This window comes from Miniopterus schreibersii, assembly GCF_964146895.1.
Source record: "Miniopterus schreibersii genome assembly, chromosome: 11".
Classification (NCBI taxonomy): domain Eukaryota; kingdom Metazoa; phylum Chordata; class Mammalia; order Chiroptera; family Miniopteridae; genus Miniopterus; species Miniopterus schreibersii.
Window position 1 is genome coordinate 1356160 of NC_138111.1, and position 19721 is coordinate 1375880.

The 19721-nt window shown below is 58.1% G+C and overlaps 1 protein-coding gene across 2 annotated transcripts; it reads right to left on the reverse strand.

Annotated features, from left to right (window-relative positions):
• Positions 1-1204: 1204 nt before the first annotated feature.
• On the reverse strand, positions 1205-15698 carry ZER1 (zyg-11 related cell cycle regulator). Of its 2 annotated transcripts, none has more exons than XM_081151844.1 (15): positions 15454-15698; positions 15085-15235; positions 14421-14857; positions 13964-14140; positions 13165-13279; positions 12883-13029; positions 12413-12580; positions 8769-8984; positions 8052-8093; positions 7791-7910; positions 7051-7166; positions 6529-6717; positions 5690-5787; positions 3974-4076; positions 1205-2698 (listed from the first exon to the last, which is right to left on the reverse strand). In XM_081151844.1, exons 1-15 carry the CDS (start codon positions 15609-15611, stop codon positions 2641-2643), a joined length of 2295 nt encoding a protein of 764 aa, XP_081007970.1. In that variant the 5' UTR covers positions 15612-15698; the 3' UTR covers positions 1205-2640. The 2 variants fall into 2 exon arrangements, with proteins under 2 accessions (XP_081007970.1, XP_081007969.1); XM_081151843.1 differs by having other exon boundaries at positions 12407-12580.
• Positions 15699-19721: the final 4023 nt, after the last annotated feature.

Genomic DNA, 19721 nt, shown 5'->3' on the forward strand with positions numbered 1-19721 from the left:
TCAGAGGAGTGGCTTTCAGGTCCTTGAGAAAGACACTCTTCAGGTGCAGAAGACACAGATACGTTTCAAAGGGACAGAGGAAGGAGTCACAGGTATAAGCCCTTTTGAGTAAATACTCTGAATACGTGTGGGTTCCATCGTCAGGCGGTGGCCAAAGCCAACAGTAAATTCAGCAGCCCTGAGTTTTCTGGGGCAGGTGCTTTAAGGCGGGGTGGGGTGGGGTGGGGGTGGGGAGGGCTATGGTCATCCTAGGGATGCAGCCTTGAGCGCTTAGAAACTATGTTAATGTTTTTTTAACTCTTTTAACGTGGGGGGAGAGAGGCGGAGGAAGTCACGAGCTGAGAGTCTGTAGGAGTGTTTATAGGTCAAGGTTAGGCCTAGCTGGGAAGACGGCTCAGAGGAGCCTGGCTAAAACTGGGTCAAGGGAGCCCGGCCGGTGCTGCTCAGTGGTTGAGCGTCAACTTAGGAGCCAGGAGATGGAGGTTCGATTCCCCGTCGGGGCACATGCCCGGGTTGTAGGCTCGATCCCCAGTCGGGGGCGTGCAGGAGGCAGCCGATCAATGACGTTTCTCTCTCTCCCCCCCTCCCTTCCTTTCTCTCTAAAATCAATAAAAACATATTTAAATAAATAAGTAAATAAAATCTGGTCAAGGAGAGTGTCTTTTCTCTGGGCACCGGGCACACTCCGCCTGGAACGTGGGAATGGTTCCCCTAGATCTGTTCTCTGGGGAGGTGCCCTCCCCCATTAGGTGCAACCTCAGGAGTACCCCGGAGTCACACCGGGACAGCAGGTGTAAACCAGGGCCATCCTAGGCAAAGCCAGAGGCTGGTCACCCCATGATTTGGCCCCAGTGACCCCTTGGTCCTTCCCTCTGGCAGCCACACAGGCTGCCTCGTGTCCTCCGGGACGGCAGCGGGAGCTCCTCCCGCCCCTGCAGCGCTGGCCCGGCTAACTCCAGTCTCCGACCCCCTCACGCTCCGCCAGCCCGCAGAGGCGCCTGCCTGGGCCCCTTCTCCGCACGCTGGGTGGTAATCTCGTACCTAACAGCTGCCCACCAGCAGACCGAGCCGTCCCGGGCAGGGCAGGGCTGGTCTGCTGCTGGCTGTACCCCCGGTCTGGGTACCAGGGAGCGGAGGGAACGTGGCCCCTTCTCTGACCCCATCCCTTCCACCAAAAAAAGACACTCAGCTCTTCTCCACTTTTCACAAAAATGTATTTCTGTGACATCCCAAAGTACAGACATTTATACCCAGGACCCAGGTGGTAAAGCAACGCAGGGTGAGCTCTGCCCAAGGGGCTGGCTCGGGCCACCTGAGCTCCGAGGGAGGGCCAGCTGGGGGAATGCGGGGCTGGGAGGGAGGCTCCAGGAGAAAGGGCGGGTGTCTCCCTGGGTCTGCCTCTCAGCCTGTTCTGCCTGGAGGCAGAGACGGGAGAATCCAGCAGGGCCCAGGGGAGGAGGGAAGGAGAGCGGAGCTCCGGGGGCTGCCTGCAGAGTCAGCACAGCCCCAGGCCCCCGGTTCCGGAGGGGCCTCCTCACCCCATCTGTCCCACGAGAAGCATTCGGAGTTTTGTGGAGGGATCACAAGACATTGTGATGCATCTGGGGCTCACACGTCTCTGAAACTGAGCCCAGAGTTTTCCAAGGTAAAGCTGTGGGGCTGTGCCGAGGGCTGGTCCAGAGGCAAGGCCGGCATGGGGGGCTCCTGCCTGAGGGGCGTGGGGTCCTGTGAGCGGTGGGCAGGCAGGGGCGAGGCAGGCTCAGTTCTGCTGGTGGGGCGCCTGGGCACCTTAGGCGCTGGGGGCAGATGGAGGGCCCGAGAACGAACAAGCCCCTCCTCCCAGAAGGTGCTGGCTTCCAGGCCTGGGGGCAGGTTCTGGGTGTTTGGCAGAAGGGGCAGTGGACCAGCCCTGGACTGGGGCCTTCAGCAGCCTGGGGCCTGGTGGGAGACCAGGAGGCAGCCCCCGTAGCAGCATGGCCTCAGGCGGGCCTGGACAGAGAGCAGGCCACTGGGAGCCCCACTCCTCCAGGGTCCTCTGAGGCTGGGGCTGCCTGGGCCTGGGCCCGCTCACTTCCTCGCCCAGGTGGCCCACAGCTGGGAGCACCAAGGCCTTGGGAGACTCAGTGGGGTTAGTTTTCATCTCTAGGCCCCATCAGCTGCCCCCAGGAGCCGAGACGGGGTCCTCAGGCTTTGGCGGGCGGTCAGAGTGCAGGGTGGGCTGTTAAAAGCCTGCCGCCTCTCCTCAAGGAAGCGAGGCCAGGTCTGAGGTTTCTGGGGAAGGTCCACACGCACAGTCAGAGGCAGTCAGTCTGGCCGGGGTGGGGTGGGGTGGGGTGGCAGCGATGAAGGCTCTGAGTGGGGCTTGAGGGTGGCCAAGGAAGCTGCGGGGACTCGGGGAGCGTTTCTTTTGTTTTTGTACAGAAATCATATACACAAAACTTCACACTTCCTAACAAAAAAAATAATATATATATAATATATATATCTCACTAATGTTAAGGAAAAGCGTCAGTTGTGCAAAAGTCCCCGTGTCCCTTCATCCGGTGGCGGCTCCCGGGCGGGGGTCTGCCGGCTGGGCTGCCTGAGAGCTGCCTGCCAGCCTCGTGGTCCAGAGCAGCGGTGGCCACAGCGACAGGGCCTCTATCTGGACGTGTCCATGTTTTCCTCTCTAAAGTTACCGCAGTGCTCGATCACCTTTCTGGAGACAACGAAGAGAGAGGATAGGAGGGCAGGCCTGGGCCTGGAGGGCTGCGTCCCTCCTGCTGACCCCTCCTCAGCACTGTCCTCGCCACGTGTCCCCGCACACCCGGGCCTTTTCTTCCCCAGTCAATGAACGGTCCCCACTGACTGCGCACCAGGCTGCACAGGCCTGGGAACCGCCGCTCCTGCTGAGATCTCAAGTCTGGCCCTGGGAACTGCGGCCCCACGGCTCTCGGGTGTCGCCCTGGACCCCGCTGGCCATCCCATTCCTCACTAAGCCTCTGGTGTTGGCTAGGGGCTGGGGGTGTTCACTGCAGACTGTGCTCAGGAGTGTCCCACAGTGTTTCAGGAAGGAAGGGACACCTGAGTGGACAGGAACTCTGACCAGGCGGAGTGGCTTCTCTAGGCGTCCTGTCCGTTAGGCACGGCTGCTGTCAGACGGCCGGCTCAGGTACACACCTCGGGTCTTACGGAGATGTCCACAGGGACGGGGCAGCTTATGGGTCAGTCTTACATGGTGCTTCTGGGACCTCCTGGGACCCACCTCCCACACCCATCTAGGGTGGGGCCTGTACATTTTTAAGTCCAGATGATTCCTTAGGGAGGGAAAGTGTGAGAACCGCTCATTCTACTGTTCTCCTCTCAAACTCAGACAAACCTGCCAGTTAATGTTTAAGCAACACCTCTGGCCAAGAAAACTGCGGAAACAGTGGCACCCCCCAGCCCGGTCGTGCCTGCGAGCCTGAGCCCCAGGTGCCCCCACGACCCTCTCTTCTACAGCGTGCTTGGAACTGGGGTAAACTCAGGCACGCTCCCTGCCAGGACGGATGCTGCTGACGCGACAGGCAGCACCCCGGAGGCCTTCAAGTACAGATCCCTGTGCGGTCGGAGCCTCCGGGGAACCCTGCACAGCAGTGAGAGGCCGGCCGCTCAGACCGGGCTCCCCACGCTCAGACACGCGTCCGCACTCTGCTCTGCCGCGTATCTAGAGCGGGTGTCACCACACCGTCTCCTCTCTTTACTGGAATGTTTTTAGCCAGAAATAATACAAAATTCTAACCTGACGTGGTGATGGCCACACTGTGGCCGAAACGACACTCAGGGAGGCCCCAGCTGGACACCAGGGGCTGTCCACATCCACACGCCCTCGGGGTTGTCCCGGCCCTCAGCCACTCCTGGCCATCAGGAGGCCCTGCCCCGCTGTGTCCCTCGGTCCCTCAAATCAAGGATCTGGCAGGAACACTGTGCTCAGGAGCGTCCCACGGTCTCTTACCGCGCCATCTCCTTGGTTTCCTGCCGTGCCGTGGCCATCTTAATCATGTCCTTCAGGAGGGGCATCCCGCCTTCTTTGATGAGCAGGGGGCAGTACTTGTCCGCTGTGGGGGAGACAGGGGCAGACAGCAGGGCATCAGGACGGGTCTTCTCTCCGCCTGTGGCCCAGAAACAGGTCCTTGCCCTGAGGGCTGCCCTTTCGGAGGGTGGGGTGGGGTGCAGGCCTGGGTGAGGGCGCTGCCGGAATCCGGGGTGAGCTGGGCTCGCCTAGTCCGAGTCCGCCTGGGGGAGCGAGGGGGGAGCCCTGGGGAAAGCTCCTCCCCACCCCACGCAGCAGCATCTTCCCAGAGCTCACCCTACGGAAAATATCACCAAACTGGTGGTTCTGTTTTCTGGGAAGGTTTTTAAAAATACAGATTCCTAAGCCTTGCCCTTGGGTGTTCTGATTCAGCAGGGCCAGGAACCTGCATTTATTTGTGTTTGTAACAAAACACCGCAGGTGATTCTGGTGACCAGCCAGGCTGGAACCCCCAGGCCTCTCTACTGGGTGGTTTCAGGGTTCACTCCAGCACAGAACACGCATTGCCGGGTATCCAGGGCTCACCCTCCAGGGAGAGCGCGGGCCTTTTGATGGGCCTTCAGCAGCTCTGTGTGGTGGGAACTATCTTAATTTTCCCCATTTACAGATGAGAGAACTGAGGTTCAGCAGGAGGAAGTAATTCACCCAAAACCACCCCAGAGGCTTGTCTGGGGGAGTCCCGGCTCAGGGCTCTTTCCTGTGCTGCGCTGCCTCTCTGAGGTGAGACTAACCTTAGTAATAATAATAAAAGGCTACTGTTTAGTGCACGTGGTGGGTATGTGCTGTGTCCTAAGCACCGAAATGAGTCTTATTTCACAGAATCCTACGAGGTAAGTGCTATTATTACCCCATCTTAAAGCGGAGGAAACTGAGGCACAGAGAGGGTGAGAAACATGCTGAAAGTCGTACAGCAAGTAGTAAAGCCAGGTTTCCAACCCAGGCTGTCTGGCCCAAGCTCGCACGTTAACGGGACTGAGACGCACCCAGGCCCCGGGCTCAGCACTTCCTGCTGGTTCTCTTTCCACATCAATCTTGTGAGGAGGGTGCTACCACTATCCCCATAGCAGAGAGGAGGAAACTGAGGCTCAGGGGGGTTCAAGCACCCACATCAGGCCACAGAGCCAGTGAGGGAGGGACCTGGGGGTCACGCCTGGTCCGCCATCCAAGTCTAAGCGTGGCGCCTGCTGTCTCCTGTCCCCAAGCCGCCCAGCTGAGGACGGCCAGGCTCGTCTACGGGAGGGGAGGCGGGGCTCTCGAGGTGAAGTAAGTTAGGGGCGTCCAAGGCTCTCCCATCTCAGATGTCTGCTTCCCCGGGGCTGCTGCTTGTTTGAGTGGGTTTTCCTCTGTCCACGGGAGGCTGGGACACTTTGACTATTCACTCATGTGGAAGCAGGAGACTGAGAGCTGCCTGGGAACCCTGGACGGCCGGCTGCCTGCCAGGCCTGTTCCGGGATGGGGCCAGCCAGCCATTCAGTCATCCTGTTGCGTGTCCCACAAATGCAGGAGAGCCAGGGCCGTGCTCTCAGGCACAGGGGCCGGCGTCAGCTCTCTGCTCCCGCCTGGGTTATAAGCTTCCCGGGGGCAAGGCTGCCCTCCACCGGGTGTCCCTGTGTCTGAGCAAAGGCAGTGGGTACTCACGGTAGACGGACACGAGGTTGTACAGGGCCCAGGTGGCCCAGTGCTGGCTGACGGGGGAGATGCCCTGGGGAAGCAGGCGAAGAATTGGCTCAAACGACCTGCAGGATGAGAAACCAAGGTCACTTCTGATGCCGGGGCTGGGGGTGGATTTTGGAATTTCTCCTCCCTGAAGGGTCCTGTGGACAGGCTGTGAGCAGGTGGCAGGGCACAGGGGATACGGGGCATGGGCCCTTCAGCCCACTGCAGGCCCCACAAAGGCTCCCCTGTTCGAGGTCAAGAGCACAGACACGGGAGGGAGGGGAACGCAGATTAGGAGGTACAGACCCAGGGCCTCAGCAAGGAGGAGACCCAGCCTGTGGGGGTGGTTGTGCCCTGGGAGGCAGGAGGAGGTGTGACTGCACTTCTCAGAGTGGCTTTCCACAGGCCACCAGCAGTCATGTCCCAAAGCCCCTAAATGTATGTGCAAACCCCCTGGCCAGGGACTCCACTGCTTCTCTCCTCTGGACAACAGAACCAGAACCAGAACCAGAGCATTGGCAAAGCCACAAGCATGAGCCACTTCCTCCCAACAGGGGTTTTCAGCTTCAGTGTCACTCAGATGGGGCCATCCGCACGCAGAAAGAAGAGACCCAGTCATAGCATGAGGAGGGAGCCCCACCTTGTAGCTGAAACCGAGTCACAAGACAGTGCGTCTTGATGCCTGCTTGACTGAAAGTCATCAAGTCTGTGCACAGGGCAATTCAAGAAGGGAGACGTGGGCACGTCAGTGGGGGGTGGGGGAGACGACACTGAGTGGGGAAGGGGAAAGAGCGCCCTGTCCCAGCCCCCCCGCCCCGCACCTGTAATTGATATTCCTCCGTGAGTTGATGTCCCAGCTCTGGATGGCGGCCCACATGCGCTCCTCCACCTCCTCCCGCTGGGGCTCGCAGATGCCCCAGGCCTCAGGCCCGTCGAACATGATGTGGGAGAGGACGCCGCAGGCGTTGTAGGAGACCTCAATCCCATCGGCCTTGCTCCCCAGCAGGTCGCTGCCAAGAAGGGGGAGAAATGGAGTCCGACTCCCCCATGACCCTCTTCAGACACCAGCTGCTGGACCCCAACTTACAAACCAGATGCCAGAAGAACTACTGATCTTTGTCACTTATATCCACACTCAGATGACTTCTGAAAGGGATCTGGGGTCGCTAAGGTAAGACAGCACAAGAGGACGCTTACGGAGGGCTCAGAGCGTAAGAACCACGCTACAGAGGGAAGGCGGCGTTCACAGCAGAAACCTAGGCTAAGAGCACTGTGGCTTCCGGGCACAGACTTGGGCTGTGAGCGTCCTGGCAGCCAGGGCAGAAAGGCAAAGGAGCACCCACCTGAAGACACTGATGAACTGGGAGGTCATCAGCTGGGGCCGCAGCTCCCTCACCTCCGCCACATTTCCCAAGAGGCCCAGCATGTTCCGGTGCAGCTCCTGCTTCTCTGGGAATTCCTGGCCAAACGAGAGCCCCCGGGGCCACGTCAATTAGTAGTTAATTGGTGTCTGGTGTCCTTAACCTGGATGCTTTATGAGCGTGTCTGGCCACTCCCACTGGACAAAGAGGGGGTGCACTATGCGCATAGTGCACCCCCCCTACCTTCTAGTGCTCCTAGCACAGTGCTGGGTACACATTCTAGGGGGTTAAAATGTGGGCTCCCCGCCACAAAATCAAAGGCTGAGTGGAGATGGGACCTACAGTGCGAATGGGACACATGTGGTTCTGTTTACCAAGGCGCCAATCCTAGTTTAACTGAATCCCCTTAGAAACCAGAGCAAGAAAACGAAGGATGAGTTTTAGGGCGAGCAGGCCACTCTACCGGACAGGATCCTGCCCAGCTGACGTCCCGATGGACTGCAGGGAGACAGGGCTGTCAGCCGGGGCAGTGGGGAGGGTGGGGGTTCTCTTGGAGGGAGGCTCTAGGGCCGGGCCCAGTCAGGCCGTGTGGTCGGGGAAGGCCTCTGGAGCTTTTTTGCAGCAAACCATGGGCTAGTGGGCCTGTGAGCAGGCACCACAGGGAGCGGGGTGCTGAGGACAGATGAGTGGCCGTGGGGAGGTCAGGGGTGCAGAGATGCCACCTTCAGGCAGTCCAGGAAGAGCTTCATGCCGTTGAAGCTGAGGAACATCTCGCAGTTGTCGGGCGTCTCATCTGTGATGTTCCACAGGGCGCTCCAGGAGAACTCCATGACCTGGTCACACTGAGGGTGGGGGTTGGGGGCTCAGCAGGGCTCGCCTGGGCAGCCCCCGGGCTCCCAGCACCCAGTGAGGGGCCCCCACAAAACATGGACCTCCCCGGGGCCAACCAGCCCCGTGCTGGGCTCCATGGAGACGTCACTTACTATCTTGTCCAGCAGCTTCTTCTGAATCAGCTTGAGCATGGTCTGTGGGCAGAGAAGAGGGCTTGCAGGGGCCCAGCCCCGAGAGCTCCCGTCGCCCTGAGCTGCCCCCGGGAGCGACAGCAATTCTGTGCCCGGCTAATACACCCCAACGAGACCAAATCCGCCCACCCATTCTGGATGCTGTCGGGACAAGTGCACCCACAGACTTGGTGGTTGGCATCAGGAGGCCTAGGCGCTAGTCCTCACACCCCGTGTGGCTGTGGGCGCGGCCCTCCCCCTCTGGGGAACACGGCCTCCCCAGAGAGAAAACGAAGGGAGGCTGGATGGTCCCTCCTGGTCCTTTGCTTCCTTCAGCAAATAGCTACCAGCTCCCTGCCGGCACCAGGCCCTACCCTACCGGGCCCAGGCCCTGTGCTAGGAGGTGCTGGGGACGCAAGGACAGGAGGAGCGAGCGTGGCGGTTTTCCCCACAGAGCACAGGCCGTCCCTCACACACTCATTTAATCCCAGCTGGGGAGACACGGCAAGGCAGCTGGTCTGAGGCGGCAGGACCGGCCGTGAGCGGGGCCTGGGGGCGAGCGGGGGGCTGGGGAGGACGGGACGTCCTGGTGGGGACGCCTGCGGGTGCCAGCAACGCTCACTGCTAGGAACCCCCCCGGGTCCAGCCTGACCTCACGCGGCAGTGCGGCTGTGGACGAAGGGGGCCCGCCTCACGCACCACCACGAAGCCCATCTTGCCCACGGCCTCCTTGTGGTCGTTGTCCACCTGGCAGACCAGGGCGTTGCACAGGTGCACGGCGATGCGCTGGATGGACTCGTCCTGCCGCGTGGGGTTGAGGATGCTGAGCAGCAGCGTGTTCACCCGGCGGTACTGGAACTCCAGCTCCTCGGGGATGCTGAAGTTGCAGAGGGTCAGGCAGCAGTTCCGCTGGACCTGGGCGGGGCAGACAAGCGGGCGGTCAAGGCCGGGAGGACACGCGGTGCGGCCCGGGACAGGCTCGGGAGCTGCACGGGGGGCTCTCGAGAGACATCATGCAGGCCGTGCTGGTCCAGGAAGGCTTTCTGGAAGAGGCGGCTACCAGGCTTTCTTAAAAAACTTTTTAAAAAATCGTGAAATATTCCTACAGAAGAGTGTATAAAATAACAAAATAGCTTTACAAATAATTATAAAGCAAGCAAGTGTTTCAACAACAATGCAGCCACCACCGGGGTCAATAAGTAGATCATCACCGGCACCCAGAAGTCCCCTCGTGTCCCTTCCTGATCATATACCCCTCTTCCCGCTAGACTCCTTTTTCGTTGCAGTATAGCATTCCACCCGTCATCCACTCCACTGCGGGTGGACGGCAGTGCCTGGCTACTTCAAACACCGTCTCGCACATGCCTCCTGGTGTCCCTGCACACGGGCCCCTCGGCATACGTGCGCGGGACGGACCTTCTGGGTGACAAGGCGCGTGTCTCCAGCTCTGCCAGGGAACACCAGGCCGTTGTCCCAGGTGGCGGTGCCAGGGCACACCCCCGCCTGCAGCGCAGGGGAGCGCGAGCGGCGCCACATTCTCAGTTTCCCTTCATGTGGTCTGCAGGCTTATTTTCTTTAGTGTTCTCTCTGCATTTCCTCCCACCCTTTCTCATTAGATACTGGAAGTTCTCCGTACTTTACTAGTCAAGAGAGGCTATCACCCGTGGTTAACTCCTAGACTTCCCCTCTCCCAATATACTTATGCTTTTATTTATTTATTTTAAAAAATATGTCTTTATTGATTTCAGAGAGAGGAAGGGAGAGGGAGAGAAACATCAGTGATGAGAGAGTCATTGATCGGCTGCCTCCTGCTTGCCCCCGACTGGGGATGGAGCCCACAACCCAGGCCTGTGCCCTGACCGGGAATCGAACCGCAGTCTCCTGGACCCTTGGTCGATGCTCAACCGCTGAGCCACGCCCGGCCGGGCTATTTTTTAATGAGAAAAAATTTATTTTAAATTATAAACGTAACACTTACTGAAAAAAGTTCCAACAATACTATCTGAGCAGGAAGTTCACATTCCCACGTCACTCCCCAGAGTGACCACTGTTAGGTCTGGCGCAAAGGCCTTCTTCCGCCACCAGGGAGCCTGAGGCCTGGGGCCGGGACTGGAGAACGGTAAATGTCTGGGGGGTCCAGGGCCGCGTCTGCGGCTCTAAGCAGGGTCCCTGGAGCAAGAGGGAGCACGCGGCTCTTAGGAGGTGTTTATGCTCATGATGGACCTCAATTCTGTCTGGGCAAGAGATGAGCTCATGAGGACAGAGCACAGAGCAGCACTGGGACTCCTCGTGGCAAACCGGACAAAGCCAGAGTCACCTGGGGACAGGTAACTCTTGGTCATGGAAACGGTGAGGGTTTGCACCAAATTCCGAAACAGCCTTCCCGTTAAGGCCACTGGACACAGAATCCGTGTGATGCTGGACCCAAGGATTTAAACTTATTGAAAAGTAAATAAAAGATTTGTTCTCTTGTAAAAAAAAAAAAAAAATTGGTGTACATTCTTCTAGATTTTTCTATGTAAATACAAACATATATTTGGGGGAGAGGAGAGGCACAAAAAGACATTATACATATTGGCCCCAAACTTCACTGACCAGTAAGCACTGGACGTTTCCCATGTTAGCATGAGCAGATTTACCAGAACACCCCGGGGGTGGGCGTATCGTGCGGCACTTTTCCAGACCCCTGTAACTAAAACATTTTGGTTTCCTCTGACCTCTAATTAAAAAAGGGGTGGATGTAGGCCCTGGCCAGGTGGCCCAGTTGGTTGGAGCATCACCCTGATGTGCGAAGGTTGCGGGTTCCATCCCTGGTCAGGGCACACACAAGAACCAGCCAATGAGGCATGAACGAGTGGAAGAGCAAGTCCATGTTTCTCTCTCTCTCTCAAAGGACAAGGTGTGTATATGAATGTCCTTTCCCTCTAATACCTCTAACTGCGGGATGCCTGGGCCAGCAGAGGAGTGCACCTCCAGGTTGGGCTCTGACAGCTGCCCTCCGAGGGAGCTGCTCCACTCGCACCTCACCAGGGGGAAGAGCGAGTGCTCGTCCCCTAACCGCTGTCAACGCTGGGTGTCATCAGTCTCTCGAGAAGAAATGTGACATCTTCTTACCTTAATTTCCATTTCTTTGATAGAGTTTATTAATTTGAGAGTCTTCAAGCCCCTTCTACCTGATTATAAAATTGACCTCAATGTGGGGAAACCAGTTGCCGTACAGCCTGGAGTTGGGGGGGGTGGGAAAGTGGGCCTTCCGGTCCCTGCACAGGCCACACCCCCAGACTGACCTTCCTGGAGGACAGTTCAAAGGACACACCAAATGCTTTAAAAAGCACATCCCCAGGGCCCCAGCAAGTCTACCTTTAGACGTGCAGCGCGAGAGCAATCAATGAACTACAGTCAGCAAAGCCCCACTGAAATAGCAAAAAATAAAAAAAGCAACCTCAACGGTCCACCATGGGGCTGGTTGTAGACTGCAGCCCAGGTGCTCAGGGGAGCCCCTTGCTGGTCCCCTCGGGTGGACGGGGCTTGGCCACCGCCTCTGGGCTTGGCACAGCCAGTGAGCACCAGAGTGGCCTCTCCTCGGTGAGGGTGCTGAACCCTGTGCTGACACTAACAGTCATGAAACTGAACTGCTGAAACCAGCTGTCTGAGGGAGGAGAGCTGGGGTTGTCAACTTTTACTTTCTAGTTAACATGTTTTCATATTATTTGAATTTGTTTTCTAAGCATTCAGTGTCTTACTTTTCTAATCAAAGAACAAACATTATTTTAAAAATTTGTTGCAAAATGTTTGTTGGTGTGGGAGAGTCCACATTCAGAAGACACAGCTGAAATGAAAACCTGCCACACAGCACTATGCAGAGCGAGCCCACTTACTAAACAGACATCCACGAGCGAAAATCCCGATGGCAGACGGCCAGTGCCACAGTGGCTATTGCTGGCGGGCGGGGTTATGGGTGGGATTTTTTTCTTTATACCTATAATTATAACTTTTCTACAATAAAAACCTTTACTACTTTTATAAGAAAAGCAGCTATTGAAAAGACAGCCCCCAGCAGAACGTTACTGGGCAGAGGCCCAGAGGCAGGAGTACAGGGTCCCTGGGTGGAGGGTGGCAGTGGGTGTGGGGCCGGGTTAGGGGGTCCTGAATGCCGGGTCCCAGAGACTGGGGGTGATGCTGTAGGGAAGGAGTGTGGGGAGAAGGGCAGTGCAGAACCAGACGAGAAAGGGTGGGAGCACGCACAGCACCTACAAGCAGGGACCTAGGAGCAGGCTGGCGAGGCCGGGCCACGGGGAGCGGGAGGAGCATGCAGGCCGTGGCAGGTCGGGGCTCACCGTCACCTCCTGGTAGGACTCCATGCCATTGAGCACCACCTGGATGACCTGCCGGCGCAGCTTGACGCTCTGCTCAGAGCGGTACTCGGAGTTGGTCAGGTAGAAGAGGGCCGCACTGCCCGTCACCTGAATGTTCTTGTCGTACTTGTGGCACTTGAGGGCTGCGATGACCAGCTGCAGGAGACAGGGTACGGGCTCAGGCTGGCAAGTCCTGTTGAAACTGTGCGGGGACTGGCCTAGGCCCTATGAGGGGTCAGGACAGGTCCTCTGGTCCTGCTCTCTGAGGGGAGATGGGGGGGTGGGGAGCAGAAACTAGGGTGGGCCCGGGTTCCGGGGCAGGGCCAGCGTGGGTCAGGTGAGGGACGGCGGGCTGGGGGTGAGGTGATGGGGGAGAGGGACAGGGGCTCTGGGCACGTGGCTCAGCCAAGTCCAGCGCCCTCCAGGTGGGGCCCCCACTGCTCCAGGCTGGGGCTGACCTGCAGAGCGCGCAGGAGCTGGTTGCAACGCTCGATGCGCGCAATGTCGAAAAGCAGGTTGATGGCGCGCGAGGTGATCTCAGGCCTGTGCTCCGTGTAGGCCTCGATGGCATTCAGCACCTGCTCTTCATTCTTGTCACCACTCACCTGGGGATGGGGCGCGCTCAGGCTCAGGCAGCCCGCAGGAGGCCAGCGGTGGGATCCTAGCCCAGGGCGGGCACCTTGGGGCCCCAGCCCAGCCCCGTCCCTCCCTCCAGGGCTCCCCGCTCCTCCCCCTCTTACTTTGTAGGCCGGAATGTGCGTGAGGCGGCACAGGGAGGTCTCGAAGAGCCCAAGGAACTGCAGCGGCCTCTTCAGGGCCCGGAACGGCATGATGCTGCTCTTGGAGGGCTCGGTGCTGGGGGGAGAAGTGCTGCGGTCAATGGGCTGGGGGCTTCCTAGGGACCCTCCTCTGGGCCCTCCGGCTCATTTTTTTTTTTTTCTGTTTAAGGGCAGGGGACAGAGACCCTGCCTCTCGATGGAGGGTGGCAAGGTCACAATGTAAAGAGCATGTGGGGTGGCAGATAGGGTTGTACCCATCTTTGAAAATACTGTCTGTCATCCTAGTGAGGATGTGTCACCTGTAGGTTCCACCAACAATCATAAAGGGACATGCCCATCAACCCAACCCTGCTGAAGTATGGCTGGGGACAGACAGGGCGTGTGGCCAGTTACAGCTGGATGGGTCTGAATCAGATTTCGACCCACCCACCCAGGAACCCGCCCACCTGCCAGCCTCCTGGTCACCCATGGTGCCTGCACCTTACAGCCTCTGCACACGCTGTTCCCTCTGCCAGAACACCCTTTCTCTGGCAAACTCAGAAGGAACCCTCATGACGGCCTGGGTGCCATTCCTCCCCCGCCGACCCTCGGGGCTCCCCTGGCTTCCCCTTCAGCCGTCCTGATCACGACTCGTCCCTCAGACCAGGGAGGGCAGGGCCTGACTGCTTCTTTATCTCTAGCTCCCGGGGCAGCACTTGGCGGAGGGCGCCGGGTGGACCCTTGTGGAGCGGCCCCTGTGGCGGCCACGGCAGAGGCCCACCTGGTCTGCCCCGCTTCCTCCTCCACCTTGGAGATGCTGCAGTTCTCCAGGATCATGTGGCCGGAGATGTCCAGGGACATGAGGTTCCCCAGCTTCTGCACAAACAGGCTCAGCACCTTGCGCGTCAGCTTGAACTTGTAGTAGCTGGAGAGGCGGTCCCGGGAGATGTCCAGGTGCCTGGAGATCGGGTGAGGGGCACAGGTCAGGGGCTGGGCATGGGGTGGGGCTGCCTCAGAGACATGGTGGGGAGGCCCATCCCTGCCACATGGCTGCAGGGCATCCTGGGAAAGCTCCTGCTGGGAACTGGGCGCACTGAACAGCCCGACCAGCTGACACACGGGGTTAAGGCATGGGGCTGCCTCCTCCAGGCCAGGGGCTCATGGCCCTCCTGGGACTGACAACACGCACCTCCCGCCCTCACCGCACCCCACCCAGTGAGCTCTGGGGGGCTGCTCACCGCAGCTTGTGCAGCTGGACAATGACACGGATGTGGTCGTCCGACAGGTCCATGTTGTAGAGCACAAGGGACACCAGGCTGTCTTTCCACTGGGTCAGGAAGGCCGCGTCGCTGGTCTGAATGCCTGAGAGGTCCAAGGCGGCCAGCGAGTGGAGCGGCCGCAGCAGGGACTCCACGGGGACCCCATCAATCATGCGGCCCAAGTTGAGGAAGCGCAGGCGGCTGAAGCCCTCAAAGGTGAAGTCCTTGACCAGCACCTGGCAGGTGGGGTTGACGAGGCACTCGTCCTCACAGCCGCCGGGGTTCTCCTCCTCGTAGAAAATGTTCGCGCAGCCGAAGAGGCTCAGGGACACCAGGGTGTGGCTGAAGCTGCGCAGCGTCTGCAGGCTCTTGGCTGACAGCTTCTCGCAGTTGGTCAGGTACAGCTCCACCAGGTCCTGGTGGGAGGCACAGCCCCGTCATCACAGATCACAGGCCCAGCCCCCGCCCCAGGCCTGGCCCTGGGCTGCAGGGGGGCTCGGGGAGAGTCTGCACCACCCCGAGGGGGGGAGAGCACTGGACGGCCTCAGGATTCTGTCCTGGGGCTGATCACCGTGCCCCTGACTTGCTGTCTGACTATCTTGGCCGGTCTCCCATGCCTGTCTCCCTGTGAGGCAGGTCTCACCTGTTTGCGAATGGCTTCCAGGTCCTGGTCTTGCACCAGGTCCTCCCGGAGGTGGATGCGGGTGAGGCGGGTGCTGCGAGGGTCCGAGAAGAGGCTGAAGAAGCTCTCGTGTGGCTCAAAGTTGCAGGCGGCATTGACCAGGTCCACGTACCTGGGAGGGCAGAGAGCCTGGCTCAGGGGAGGGGCACGGTGACCCCTCCTCCCTTCAAGATCCCACATAAGCCCTCTCTTCCCTGAGGCCCTCTCTGATCACGCCTCACACATACACATCTGTGGTCACACACCGCATGGCGCACACACATCGCCCTTATCTCTCCGCACAGGCGCATCCTAAGGCCTGTGTCCTGCCCCAGCTCCGGGCCTGCTCACTCGTTGACGAGCCGGTCACAGATCTCGCTGGGCAGGAAGATGTCCGGGTGCAGCCTCAGATTCTCTTTGTCCAGCAGGTAGCCCAAGGTGCCATCCAGGTTGCGCAGGCAGAAGTCGGTGCAGAGGGCCATCAGGGACTCGGGCGTGTCTGACGCCATGCTGGGGGCAGGAAGGTGGGCCACTCCAGGCCCGGGGCCTCGGGGGCAGCAGTGACTCCTCAGCACTCACAGGGTCATCGGCAGAGCCACAGCCTGGAGAACAGGAAGGAAGAGAAGTGAACCCCCCAAGGGCCAGAACCACCAGCTGTCCTGTGTCTACTCTCTGAGTCGGGAAACTGAGGCCCCAGATGCCACACTCAGACTGGCAGATTGACAGGCCAGGCCCCAGGACTCCTGACCCCCTCCCTGGCCCTCTCCGGTGAGCCATCTGTGCGTGATTTGACCTGCAAAGAGCACAGGGCCTTGTCCAAGTGTTTCTATGCCTTCGCAACATCCGGACAGACGTGTGTGCTGGGGACCCGATGCTTGGGTGGGGATGACAGTGGCTTTCAGTTACAGCTACACTGGGTGTCCCTTGCTGTGCATTTTTTTTTTTAATTTTTAACTTATTGATTTTAGAGAGAAGAAAGGGGAGAGAGGCAGAGAGAGAAAGAGAAACATCGATCTGCTGCTCCACCCATCCAGGCATCATTGGTTCCTTCTTGTATGTTCCCTGACCAGGGACTGAACCCACAACCTTGGCCTATCGGCACAATGCTTCCACCACCTGAGCCACCCAGCCAGGCCCTTGCTGTGCAATCAGATTGGTACACAGCTGTCACTGTTTGAACCCTTAGCATGTGCAGGGCCCTATGGACACATCATCACCGAATCTCTATTACACACGGTGAAGAATCACACGGTGCCAATCGAAATGAAAATATACACCCACATAAAGAGCTGTTGTTAAGGTTCACAGTGGTTTTCTCCAAAAGCCCCAAATGGAAACAGCACAATGTCCATCAGATGAGTGAATGGACAAAACCGGTCTTTCCACACAATGGAATATTACTCAGCCGTTAAAGGAGTGAAGTACAGACACACACAACTGGACCTTGAGAACATCATCCTAAGAGAGAGAAACCAGCTGCAAAAAGGCACTGGGCACACCTAGGATTCTACGAGTCCATTTGTAAAGTGTCCATAAAATGTCCAGCCGCAACAGGGAAACCTACGGAGACAGGAGTAAACTAGTGGCTGCCTAGGGCTGGGAAGTTGGGGGAGCTGAGAGGTGACCGTGAATAGGTTTGTGGTTTTCGTTTTTAGTATATTCACAGAGCTGTGCAGTCCCCACCATGGTCTGGAAAAGGGGAGTTTCACGGGGCTGCTGGAGTAAACGAGAAGTCCAGAAAACACCTGGTTTCACAGGGCTGCGTGGATGACGAAAGGTGGTTATGATCCCCTCTCACAGAGGAGGGAACTCAGGCTGAGAGGGAGGCCATTCGGACTGCACTGGGACTTGAGCCTTGTCTCTTAGACTCCATCTCGTCACCTCCTGGAGGAATTGAGTGTAGGGCCCCTGGCTTCTGGGAGCCTCCGAGTCCGTATCTGACTCACAGGCTGCTCAGGAAATCCAGTGCGTGGACACAGAGCGCCGTACCCTTTTGCAATTGCCAGCTCGAAGTTCTGGTGCCACCACTCACTGGCGACCCTGCTGCAAGAGCCGCTTCACGCCTCAGCCCTGCTGCTTAAAGAACAGGTGAGCCTGGGCAAGTGTCTCCACCTTCCTGTGCCCGCTCCTGCTCTAACGCAGGGAGTGCTGTGTGAAGACAACGTGAAATGATACAGAGAGGGCTTCTCATGGTGCCTGGTACATAGTAATTGCTCAATAAAAAGCAACCATCATCATCATCATCATCATCACCTATCTCACCTGCCCTGGTCCTAAGCAGAGCAGGGTCTGTGCTGCCCAGGCCCGCGTCTCCTGCCACAGGGCCCATTACGTCAGCTGCTCCACCAGCTACGTGACGCCCTTGAGGGATGGAACAACGAACAGGCCACCTGGGCCCTGGGCATGGCCTTCCTTTGCCTTCATTCACTCTCAGATCTTCAAGAGCCCAGCGGCCTCTTTGCCTGGGAAACTGGAGGCTGAGTGTACACTGAGACAGTCCCCGCTGAGAACCAACGAGTCCACCTTGGATGGACACTCTCCATCATCAGATCAGCGCACACACCTGGACACACATCTACGGCCGACATGCACTGTCCTCCCCAACCTGTCTTCCTGTGATGTTTATTCTAACACCGTAATTTTGCCTATTTCATGTAGCAGAATCGGGTTTTGCTGAGCTCTTTATAAAAAAGTCCCCATCACCTACCAACCACTGTCATCAAAAAGCCAGGGTCCTTTGGGGCAGCATGGAGGGACCTGGAGAGTATTATGCTGAGCGAAATAAGCCAGTCAGAGAAACAAGTATCACGTGATCTTATGCATATGTGGAATCTAACGAACAAAATAAACTGATGAACAAAATAGATCTAGAGACATAGAAGCATGGAACAGACTGAGGGATCTCAGTGGGGGGGAGGGGGTCAGGCGGAGAATAACCTAAGGCCTTACAGGCACATATGCATAGCCCACGGACACAGACGATAGTGCGGGGAAGGCCTGGGGGGGTGGCAGGGTGGAGGGGATCAATGGGGGGAAAAGGACATCTGTAATACTTTCAATGATACAAATAAACTAAAACATTAAAAAAATTAAAAAAAAAAAGCCAGGGCCAAGCTACCATCCTCCCTGTAGATACGCAACCACTGCTCCCACTGAGGAGTGACAGGAAGTTTCCGCCTTATCTCCCACTCTGTTCCCTCAAATGCTCCTGGCTCAGGGATGCCACCACCAGCTGGTGCCAAGGAGAAAAGCTTTCAGGTGGACACACTGAAACAGTTCCCCGTCTCATGACCGTCACAACTGCTACACAGTGAGCACTTAACATGCTGCGATTAGTATGCTCTCTCATTTAACCCAAGAACTGCTTTGCAGATGGGGAAACCGAGGGGGGAAAAAGGTCCCTTGCCCAAGTTCTCACCACCAGGAAGCGGCGGCATGACCCGATTTAACCACAGTCCTTTCCGGATTTATTCCACTCATGGTCATTACGAAGAATGAAAAAGTGTTCTTACAACCCAAGGCCAGAGCACAATGGCCATTTGTCATCTGAAAACAAATCTGTATCTTCTCCAAGCACCACACACTTCAAGTTAGTACAGTTCTGAGATACCCCGTGACCTTGCATCACACAAGACAGTCCCTGATAGCCTCCCCACCATTATCTGCTCCCCACTCTTTCTCTGGCTTCATCAACCGCCCCTCCCCTCCTTCATTCTGCTCCAGCCCTACTGTCCTCACGCTGTTTCTGAAAATCACCAGGTACACGACCTCAGGACCTTTGCACCTGCTGTTAAACGCTCTACCTTCAGAGAGCCGTACGGCCTGATCCCTGACTCCCTTCGGGTCTCTGATCAGACATCATCTAATCAGATGGTTTTCTCTGACCACCCTCGGGGAAAAAAAAAAAAAAAAAAAGGCACCTGTACTCTCTGGCTCTTTCCATGGCCCTTCCCGCGTTGTTTTTCCCCAGGGCCACCCGACCTGTTACGTTCACTATCTGCTGAATGAACCAGTGAATCAAAACAGAGAGGTCGCTCCCTCCTGGCCACCACATCCTGCTCTGGAGGTGGCCTCCTGTGACCCTTTTCTGAGCTGGCTTCATCGCTCATTCTCCCCCAGCTTGAACCCTGAAGAGAGACAACATCCTGCGGGACCGATCGCACGGGGCGATTCTCCCCACGGAGGCGTCAGGCATCCCGCGCCCCCTGAAAAACCAAACGCGCCGGCAAGGCCGGGGCGGGGAAGGGAAATCCTGGACACCTTGGGCCGGACAGCAGCCAAGTCCAATTCCACCCACAGGGCACGGCCAGTTTCAGTTTCAACTCACCTACCCAGCCCCCGGCTCCTCGGGCTCCGCGACCCCCCCGGGCCCCCCCCGCCGGACTTGGGGCTGCCCCGCGGCTGGTCATCCAGGGTCCAAGCCGTCCCTGAGCTTGTCAAGCTCGGCTTTTGTTTTTTTTCGGGGGGGGGACTCAAGCTCCTCCAACAGGTAGGAGGGGCAGAGGCTGGCCCTTCGGGTCCCGGGGATCCCCCGTTTCGCAGGGAGGCCCTGGCGGCGGGGCCGCGGGAGGAAGCAGCCCGCCCACCACGGGCCGCCGGGCCCCGGGCGAGGGGCGGCG